Below are 10,931 nucleotides of genomic sequence, written 5' to 3'. Positions count from 1 at the left end.
ATAGAATCCGGTCGACAATTAATAAAATTTGTCTATTGGTCGCAGATGTATTTATAGAGATATAATGATCATCACCAATTGATATGACAATGAATGCACTTGTGCTATTGTTGATTATTAAAGTTGTTATTGTTGTTACGACTGATCGATGATGATATTTTCTGAGCAATAAAAAGTTAGTTAATTAACGACAAGAAAGGAGAGAGTGACTGCTCCTTCGCCATAGTGCGCTCTTAATATTGTTTTTATGTTTAGCGTGGAGTACGAAAAACTAGCAAAAGGACAAATATGACCTGAAACGGGACGGGTAGCAATGAACGAAGTTGATACGCTGCAGTATGCAATACGTAATAGTTAATGCATTAGGGCAAATAGTGGTCAACTTAATGAATAAAAGAGAAAGTTAATAATTATATTATAGATGAAAGTAATAAAAACGTAATGACACAGAAACAGTCTATAACAATATTAATAGTAATAATCATACTAATAACAGAATGAAATAACGGCTGGTTAAACTATCCATTACGTCAGTGGCTGAGGAGCCACTTAAGCGGCTGTTAATGTCAAAAGGTGAAGGAAATACTCCAATTCTGGTCAGAGCAATTATATATGTGTATAATTTAACGCCAAATTTAGTTTATTTAGAAAGTATATCCACAGGCGACTTGTTCTTATGTAAATGTCTAGCACAGCTCAAAACCAATCAAACTTGTTTAATTGTAAAGGTGTTTTCGTAATTCGATTATGACGTCACGGAAAACGAAGAGGTTTCCGTGTTCGCGGGTCGGAGGGGCTTAGGCCCATTGACGAGTCCATGGGCGATCGATATTAAGCAGGTTCCGCAAGGTATAGCATGTAACCTGAATTCACCATCGAAGTAAAACGTACAAGTGATATGTAGATATGGTAAAATAGATATGTGAAACCGTATGAAGTGATCATAATGAATGTTAGACGAGAGGCAAGAATACACAATGTTCAATAAATAAAGAAATATGTCGATGAATGAAGCAGAAAAAATGTAGAAAACAAGTGACTCTTGATTTATATAGTGATCTGTGATTTGATTTTGATCGACCACACTGCCCAGTTAGGCAACAAATAGAGAAGGCAGGATTGTTGTCTTTTATTATGCGTCTGTAATAATAAATGAGAATGTTTAGACTAGATACCTATCCATAGGGCAAGTACCTTTTACTCAAATGACCCCTATTATTGAGTAGTGACTACCTAGTTTTCAAAACTAATTATTAATTAACAAAGCCACAAATTTTATTAGGCGCCGATTTATTCCGCCAATGGTAGAATTCACAGGTTTTTTTTTTTATTACTTTTTAGCACATTTCTAACGAAAATCTTCTAGTTAATCATACGATCTTCAGTGCAGACAAATAATCTGCTTACTGCATGAATTCAGCTAAGATAAATTTCCCTCAAAATCAATTGAAAACAATTCTATGATAAATTGATTATGTCCGTTTTCAACTAGAAATCACTGCACCGTCTCGGGCTAAATATAGAACCTCTACCGACGCACGTTTATTAGTTCTAATTGAATGAAGTAGAATAAAAGTCTCAAGGACTCTAACCAAACGGGACAGAAGGCAAGATCGTTAGCATCTGCACCAACATTTGAGATCGATCCTTTCGCGTGAATTTGCCACATAAAAGCCGTCGTGTATGACGAATCAGAAAACCATTGTCGCCATTCGCCAGTAAAGCACAACAGTGGTTCAGTTATGAGAAAAGTTATTAGACAAATTTAAAAGGCAGTTTTTGCTTTGTTAAAGTTCATTCATTCATCTCTTCTGCTAACTAGTACTAGAGTACATAGTTTCCTGAAAAAGTAATGCAGATCAACTAAGTAAATACCTGTGTTGATTTAATCTTAATCCAATAAACATAAGGACGAGGAAAATAGCTGGAGTTCGAGATTGAGCGTGGGCAGGACCTCTCGAGGCAACACTTAGCATACCACTCGAAGTACTTACATAGGGCAGATAAAGATCTACCTACCCTGGAGCATGCTTGCAGTACTCTTTAAGTTTAAACTTCTTAAGTACGGGATGGTACTATTTGACTTACTAACTGTAAGTTTTCTTTCATCACTTTGCTTGTCTAAACAAAAAGGAGCGTAACCATTAGTCGAACAGAAAGATCACGACGATCGTATGAATATTTGTATTTTATCGAATAGCATTCATTTGGAGTCTTTTAGTTAAGGAGGTAAGTTGACAGACCCTATGCTTGCAGCAAACGTCTGGTCGAAAACCATCTTTGTCAAAATGCTTACGGCAATGCGATTTTAGATTCGCCAGTTCGCACAAGTATGTCAAATAAAAAGGCCAAGTTTATGCATATTATAGAAAATCAAGGTTTTTCCACCAGACACCAGCAGACTTAATGAAAGTCCATTACTACTCTTTGCCAATATGTATTATCACTTTCAGTTTCCGTAAACTTGATATTTCACCTTGCATAATATAGCATTGGAATTAGATCTAATTATCAGGTTCTAACCCCCTTAGATACTGCCATGGGTGGTCCTAATATTTGCCCCATGCCCTGTCCTTTCGATGGAAACCCCACTCGCCTGAACTTACGATGAGTCGGCTTATTGCGCGCCTCCTGCTCTTACTTTAGGCACCATTTCGATTCACTAAAGCGTGACGTTACTGTCCTTGATTACAGTGCACACGACAAGCAGATATCGTTTGCGATAAACATAAAGATCTGCAGCAGCAGCGGCGACATCGGTGTCCGATATAAGCAATGTTATCTAGAAAACCATTCGCGTTGCATCATTATTTAGCGGTCGAACTCAGCCGTAGTAATGGCCGAACAAGAATGAAGAAAATTGAGAGGCGTCTCAACTGTCGACTAGCTATCCCAGATAGAGTAGCCTTGCGGTTTTCAAGATGAACGAAATACTGAAGGCCTGGACAAAAGCTGAATAACGAAAAAGACCCCATGTTGCTTGCTAAAGTCCCATATTTTTCTTTGCTATTACCTCCGCCGCTAGCACTGCTTTTATAATACTAATAATCACTATCATCATCATCGTCGTCGTCTCATTCGGCCGCACAGCTGTGTGCGCCGTTGCGGCCGCTTCCATATCGCCGTATCGGGGACAGATGCAGTTCCGTCTGTTTTTCTAGGCAACGGCGGCTGCAGTAGCCCCCGTACCGCAGGACTCTATTGCGCATGGCAGTAAATTTTCCTCAAGTGATTCTTTTACGTCGTATGGATTTTTCTAATGGCAGAAACAACACTAACAAGTAACAATAGGTACAATGAGAGCAATACTACCACCAATAACAACAAAATAGAAACTGCATAAACATCATGGACCGGCATGGAAACGTGAAGACGTCGACGGGAACTAACCGCAGCAGCCGGTGTCACGTCGACCGTTTCCTAACAATGAGAATATGCAGAAGTTAGCCAGCGAATAGCCAAATGCGCGTTTCAAATTTTCTACTGCTTGTGCCACCACAGAGACTGTTACCAGCCGCATATTCTAAAGGAAGCCCAGCTTAACCAGGCGCCGTGGCACGTTGAAACTTTCGCATAGCATGTACAGTTTGGCTAATAATAATCGCGGGCAAACCTTAGGACTAACTCAATTTTGTTTTTGATAGACATTATATACTAATGAAACAAGTGGTCTACGAAACACTTAAATCATACACACGCACGAGAGCGCAATTGCCCGCTAGACGGCTCAGGGAAAAATTATTGCAGCTTACGAATCTGGGGGCATTCCGATCGGATGAAGAAAAGACGGTACAGCGACGGATAGGACGACTCGGGCAAATCCTGGGGCATCTCCTGCGTACGATACACTGCATGAACCGAATGTAAACGAATCGGCCTTTAAAACACAGCAAGCGTTCTTCCGGTACCTTATCATTTGAAAATAAAACACGTAATAGATTGTTTATATTTTGATTTTCAGAAGGATGTGTCAGCGATTTCTATAGTGTTACTACAGATACGCACACAAATGCACAAACTGCGATTTCAATCAGAGATTGCACGGGGCCCGGTTTTGTCACAGGGACGGAAGATGCCATATGGTTGCAGGTTCTGCGCTTGTTTTTTTTATCATTACCTATCACGCGCTATATATATTTTGCTGTCAGTTTTAGACAAAAGCGAAATTTTATGAGGCTATAAAGGTGTACATACGTTTTTATACTTATAACGATGGCCCATTCGTTTAAGTACTGCTAACAGTTCTAGCCGCTATCTAAACAAGATAAGTATAATTTATTTGGGTGATTATTACACTTACAACAATAAGGTAAAGACGCTTTAAGTTAAAATACATATCGTCTTTGGCATTACCATGGAGCGTGTTTGGTGCTATTACCCTATGAGGAATGGAATATATCGAACGCCTACGTAGTTACAGTGTTACTTGAAAATCAACAATGGATTGGCACGTTCACATTTTGATTTAGGATGGGTCTCGTTTTCTATGGAATAACACTATATAGTAGCGTTCCAGCCGTTACATAAAGACAACTTTCTCAAGATGACTGCTCATCGTCGGGACAAAGTTTCTAGTGTTGGCGGCCTCCTGCCCGATTAGGTTTACCACGTATCGTTCTGTAGTTGCGATAGATCTAACGCGCAAAACTTCGAAATACCTACCTATAGTCGTGCGTTTGAAACACACCAAAGTGTACTCCGACACCATTTGCCATACAATTTTTCCAGCATATTTTCTGTTGAACTTTATTTTGCCAACTTAACTGGTCCTCTTTCTCGTAATGTTGGTCCATTGGTGTAGTTTACTGCAAAGATCTAAAGCTCCCACACCTAAGGCAGTGCAATTTGTCGACACCGAATGAAGGCTCGATATCTAAATCATCGCTGTTACAAGGAGTCCTATGGAATTACTCATCGAATTGACTACGTACCGGAAACCTGCTGAAGCCTTTGATGGTGAAAACGTTTGGCCATTGTATCGTACGAAGTCAAACCAATACAATCAGCTGTTCTGCGGACCTTAATAACGTTGTCAGGTGAAACCTGTGGGACGTTGTCACTTCTCCGAATTTTGCTTCAATGAATGAATAAAGCAAAAGTGTTACGACATTGCGTTTCAACTTGTCCAGTTTTTTTTTTATCTAAGCCGACCGTGTAAAAACACCACCTCTAAGTGACAATTCGACTATATGTAGAACGTGCTTAATGATACATTCGTGTAGAGTAAATAAAAAAAAAGACATGGTTATTGCGTGATTAACTTTTACGGTAAATTAACTTGACATATTCCTGCAACACTGAATTCGTTCTATTTTTTCTTTTCTACATTTTGTGAAGTTGTATATTGCAGTGTATTCAGATTTGTCGATGGGTTTTCGACGCGCCCTATCGCCTTATCGAAAAAGAAAGTTAATAGATAGAAACACAGGAAAAACAGCTTCTGGAATTTAGAAATTGACTTCTAAAATAGCGATACAAAAAAATATGATGAAACGTAAAAAAATTCTAAACGTCCATACTTTGTGGACGATGAATCAGACATTCAAATAGTGGTATTTTTATCATTTTAGCACATGGAATGTACACCAGATGCTATACATAACGCTCTCCGGACAAAAAAAAAACACTTTAACCATAGAAAGGTCGCCTTCCGTTTGTTTGCGACTGAAGACTGGTTATTACCCCGCAGAGCAAACAGGATTACGTAACCGAATATTTGACTAGGGCAACTTTTTCTACATAATAATTATTTTTTTAAATAATTTTTTACGTTCTACGCTTTGATGTTGACGTCTTTATCAGTAAACTTCCGATATTAACTAATAAGGTTGCTATTTACAATTTTTCGACGTGATCTTACAACGATTAGGTGAGCGATCTTACCCGTGACTGGATCTCACCTGGAGATCGCTGAAGCAAAAAATCGTTAATTAAATCAAGCTTTAGCGAGTATAATTTGAATTTGCCGCTTCTAGCTGCTAACAGCTGGTCTACACTAGAAATGTTTTGATCTTATTTCTATTTGCCAACCGAAATATTTCAGAGAATAGCAAATAAAAAGATAACAAGAATAGTTTTTTTTTTTTTTTTTTTTTTTTCTACTAATAAACTGTATGACGTGTTTACATTTGCGATAATGAGGTGACCTTCTTCTGGATTATGAATATAACCTGTCACAGAAATTTCGTTAGAATATACGAATCCAAGGAAAAATGATATCATCGTGAGCGCACTAAATGCCATGCGTAGCCTGGCTTACTGAGAATGTTGTTGCTATTAATCAATGCGACAAAGTTCTAGCGATTATTGCAGGATACAATCAATTATCGTTGTAAATGTTTATGTTAGTGAAAATAAATCGTCTACAAACATATCAATAATAATAACAACAGAAATCGTTACGATGTGCACAAACATGCTGCACCTATAATAGTATTCCTATTACTTGTTATCGGGGCCGTCTCGATGCCTTATCGGTAAACGCGAGTAATGCATGTTTTTTGCCTGTGGTCAGTATCAAAGTCACAATCTGCTATATCTATGGGTTTGCTTCGCATGCTTCTGTGTATGACTACCACCGGCATTAGCCATTCGTACGAAAACACTCATAGTAGTGCTCTAGTTCCTACGGGATAACACTGTATGGATGCCAACGTCGTACATGTACATCGTTCCCCTTTTCGTCATACGAAGTGCACATGCGTTTCGAAGTCTAGTTCTAAGCATACAGGCAGTCTCGTAGCGAGCGTAGTGTTTTCTGTTAGATATCAATTTGGCGCACCTTTCCCCTGGTTAGCGTAGTGAATAGACACAGGAACGTCTCAGATCCATTTGCTAACGATGCCGAAAGCGCCGCCAGTGTTTCGAGAGCCCCAATCGTGGGTCTTTCGAGGGATTGATTTTTTTTTTTGCCAATAACAGCTGCTGCTATGTATTTTTGCCCCGTTTATACCGAGTGCTTATGTAATCAGAGAAGTAATAACTTTACATAACAATAACGCTAAACAGCGGAAGATAGATAGCGTCCAAACACCGGCTGGTACCGCGTCGATCTTGTGCTTCATACAAGGAAAACAAACGGATTAGCTGTAGAATAGTAATTAATTTGATTAAAGCCCACAGCTGCAATTATGTTGCGGAATCGAACATCGAAAAAACATTGGTACAATGTTTTCATAGCATATATTTGGTAGCACAAGAAGTACACATTTTTTTTCTTAAGCCAATGACATTCTTTTTTCAAATAGCGGAACAGAAGGAAATCTAACAAATGAAAACAAACGCGAAGTGCTAACTCAAGCCGACGAGGCTCTATAAGCTTCCTATAAGCGACCTTCCATACGTCTTCGAAGACGCAAATATTTTTGAATCATTCGAAAGTAACTATTCAGACGCGTTTCTAAGAAGATCAAACACGATGCTCACCTTGGGTCCGCTCTACGGGATGAACACTAAGTCTGTGTTTAAGGCTCGCACGGCCAATAACACGGCCTAACGTATTTCGATTTTTCCTTCCGGGAAATCTTTGATATTGAACACGGCGGTAGTAATTGGCAGCTTTGGTTGGTTCGTACTTTCAACAAGTACATTATTTTGGATAGTTTTTACCCAATCGCTTAGACACGTCCGAGTACGAGTATGACACGCCGCCACCAGGGAAATCGTTCAACGACCCAGACCTATTTGTGCAAAAACGTTCTCACCTGGAAAAAGTTGCCAACCTGTAGTGTGATGAGGCCCACTTTCACGGACAAGCTATAGAAAATTCTAGTGCATACCAAATGATGAAACGCTTTCAAATCTAGATGCAAAATATTTACTGAAAAGTATACTTAATCTAAAAAAATATATTGAACTCATAGAAATCACCTTATTAGTTGTTGATAACGTCGTTTCAAATAAAGTTAATCTAACTATTTTAACGATGTCAACATTAATTGAACAATATGGGCTGAACATTTCAGCCATACATAGATTATATAATATTTTTGAGTTTTCTCATATGGCTACCACTGCCCGAAATGAAGGATCAGTTATTCTACTCTTTGAATTACGCGTAACAACTACTAAAATCCCCCTTTTCTAAATAGAAAATACTATAAATTTACTGAGATCTTGCGTTGCTTTTTTGAGCTTATCTTGTTAAGCCAAGCATAATATATATTTGGTCGTAAAAGCGGCAGGTAGCATGAATATGAAGCCATGACTATAGGCGTGCGTTCCTTCAATGTTTTTTTGTCAAGTTTGATAACCAAATTAATTCCAGCATATAAAATCTTCAGTCGTCGGTTACGTACCAGCGCATCTAAAAATCTGCAGGCTTCGCCATACAGAAAGAAAGCTGCAAAGATATAAATTAAATTTTTGTCTACCATAGTCATACCTAGCATAAACAAATATAGCGGACGTAACCGACTTCATTAATGCGCCGATTTCTATTTGTTTTACGTTTTGATTTCCTAGTGACATTTAGGCCTGATCTCCTATGTTGTGTCATGGGCCGGTTTGCTTGCAATCCTTCTTGATAATCTTTACAATGATTGCTCTAGCAGGCAGTCTAGAGTGAAATCTGTATCAATTCCTTTAAAAAAGTGCGGGCTTCGAAGTTACCTTGCAACATCTGAAATAATAAAATTTACTTTTGTTGTTCACGAAAATTGTGTAGTATTTTTGTATCGTCGGATGGCACTCGGCGTAGTGACATCGTTTAAAAAAAAAAAGATCAGCGCTAGAACAAGTAGAAATTCATCATATTGAGCGTATATCTGAAACAGCTTAAATGTTCTTTGTAGCCTCCGACGTTTTTCCCGCTGTTCATATTCAAATCAGATTTAAAATTTTTCGTGCATTAGGCGTTGTTTCAGAATAAAAATGCCCAACCTCCGACCAAAATATGACCACGGCCAAATTGATTTATTTAAGCCACCACGTATTTCTAAGTTTGGACGAAATATATTATAGCTGCACTGAATCTATTACTACTATCCGACATTATGACCATATAAAAAAAAGTGAAATGGCACCGGCATTTCTATGTAGATATCCGTTTTCACTGTGTATTGTTGCCAATCTCCGAACACGTGTAGCTATTACAAAATTATATCAATAATAACCACTGAAGCAGTACAAATAGACGGAATAATACGTTCCATTTTGTTACGCATAAAACGTGTGCAAAAATAGAGCATTACCCTATTCACACGGGTTTCATGTCGTTGGCCATTCTAAATAATACCATTACTATTGAATAGCTATATATATATATGCACTAGTTAGCAATGTACACAATATAAACAAGAGCAAAGTAGCCCTTCGACGCTTTTGCCCGCTGCTGTCATATCATTTGAGTTTCTGGTGATTCGTTTCCTCCTTTAAAGCTGGATCCTGCTGATGCTGCTGCTGCTTCTGCAATTGCCGTCGCTACAACTATTTTTTTCTGTTTGCCGCTATGATCTTCTACAGGCGCTCAGGGGTTTGGTCGTCTATTTGTTTCGTTTGCCCTACGAAGGCTGCCCCTCGCTGGTTATCATTGAAAAGCTATTGACGGATAGCTTCGCATGGCGACTGGCTGGGGTAGACGGTGCTGCGACTAAACTACGGTGTGGCTGACGAGGTCGTATTCTGGCGGTGCATTTGGCTCGGCAACGGTAATTATGGTGACTTGTGGAAGGCGTTGGGTGACATGTAGACAGCAGTCTGTGATAGCTAACGCTCTCAACTCCGTGCGCAGTTGCTTGAAAGAGCCATTCATGGCGGACTTAAACGGACCTGGGGTTAAATGGAAAATGGGGAAGAAGCTTTGCTGCTACTGCGTCGGCACTGGAGCCCAGGGCCGCCCCGGCTGCTACTGTCGTACCAGCAATTGAGTGACTCACAAAATGAAGTGTCGCATGTGACACGGTGATGGTGAAGTACTGCGATGTTTTTATCACGGTGCCTGTGCACTTGATACTTGTCAATCCTATATCGCTTGATCGCTATTAGTATCGAGCCACACATGGTAATGTCAAATGTAGTTTATCAATATTGCCGACGGTCAATGCTTCCCATTTCACTCCCTACTACATTTTGGTCGGATTTTTACTGCCACTGTTGTTTTTTTTATTTGGTCATAACCGTGAAGCAAGCAGCGATTGTCGTAAACGATCGTAGTTTTCTCTTAACTACCGTCATATTAGTTCACGGTAAGTGAGCTGTATGACGGCAGGCGACAGCGTACAGGCACAGCTGTCCCAAGACCTAAATTGCCCATAACTAGTTTACTGTTAATTCTACTAACAGCCATACCATTTAACAGCGACCGAACCTATAGTTTCATCTACATTCGATACATGTGCAGGCCGCTAGAACGATGGCATTAGCGACCGAGAGCGAGGATAGGCACAAGGTTCAAGGCTGCACGATGCGGCTAGAGAGAGACAATGCAACATAAACTTATAAGTAACGTTAGTGTTGGTAATTGCCCAAGTAAAACGAATATATAAGCATTATTCGCAGTGATTAATATGCTATAGGGTTTAACAAGGTCGATAACATTTTAAAGAATTCTATAACCCTATAAGCTTACAAAACTGTGAAAGTTCAAAATTATGAGTAAAATCTTGGCAGAAGCCTTGGGACATGGACTACAGAAATATGACGTATTCCTTAATCTTTGACGCAGCTTTTTTAAAGGAAGTTTGTAAACACGTAATAGCTTATATGACTTATCATCTCACGCTAGCTCTCCAATGAAGCAGTGCGATATCTTCAACCGATATGAAACGCATGTAAATCGTCCCGGGAACCCGCTGAAGCTTTCAACGGGTATCCGATGCAGGCTATTCTACACTTCGCCCGGTACGTTGAATACTCTAGCCAGTTCTTCAGATTACACAGGTGAAGGCAAATAAGGTATCATAGATCTGAACACTTCTTTCAAATCGTTATAT

General features: G+C 39.3%; 1 protein-coding gene across 19 annotated transcripts; it reads right to left on the bottom strand.

Moving 5' to 3' along the window:
- Positions 1-591: 591 nt before the first annotated feature.
- LOC111252739 (uncharacterized) lies at positions 592-5,142 on the bottom strand. Of its 19 annotated transcripts, none has more exons than XR_015330287.1 (5): positions 4,932-5,142; positions 3,753-3,848; positions 3,391-3,420; positions 2,597-2,782; positions 592-863 (listed from the first exon to the last, which is right to left on the bottom strand). XR_015330287.1 is itself a non-coding variant. In XM_086993020.1 (4 exons), the coding sequence occupies exons 1-4, from the start codon at positions 4,972-4,974 to the stop codon at positions 832-834; spliced, it is 201 nt and encodes a 66-aa protein (XP_086849146.1). In that variant the 5' UTR covers positions 4,975-5,142; the 3' UTR covers positions 592-831. The 19 variants fall into 19 exon arrangements, 4 of the variants coding, with proteins under 4 accessions (XP_086849146.1, XP_086849144.1, XP_086849147.1 ...); XR_015330285.1 differs by lacking the exon at positions 4,932-5,142 and adding an exon at positions 4,663-4,907 and having other exon boundaries at positions 3,753-3,908; XR_015330283.1 differs by lacking the exon at positions 4,932-5,142 and adding an exon at positions 4,301-4,602 and having other exon boundaries at positions 3,753-3,908.
- Between the last annotated feature and the right edge of the window lie 5,789 nt (positions 5,143-10,931).

This window comes from Varroa destructor, unplaced genomic scaffold, assembly GCF_002443255.2.
Source record: "Varroa destructor unplaced genomic scaffold, Vdes_3.0 BEIS01000006.1, whole genome shotgun sequence".
In the NCBI taxonomy this organism is placed as follows: domain Eukaryota; kingdom Metazoa; phylum Arthropoda; class Arachnida; order Mesostigmata; family Varroidae; genus Varroa; species Varroa destructor.
The sequence above is the reverse complement of the archived record's forward strand: the minus strand, read 5'-3'. Positions and strand labels throughout refer to the sequence as shown.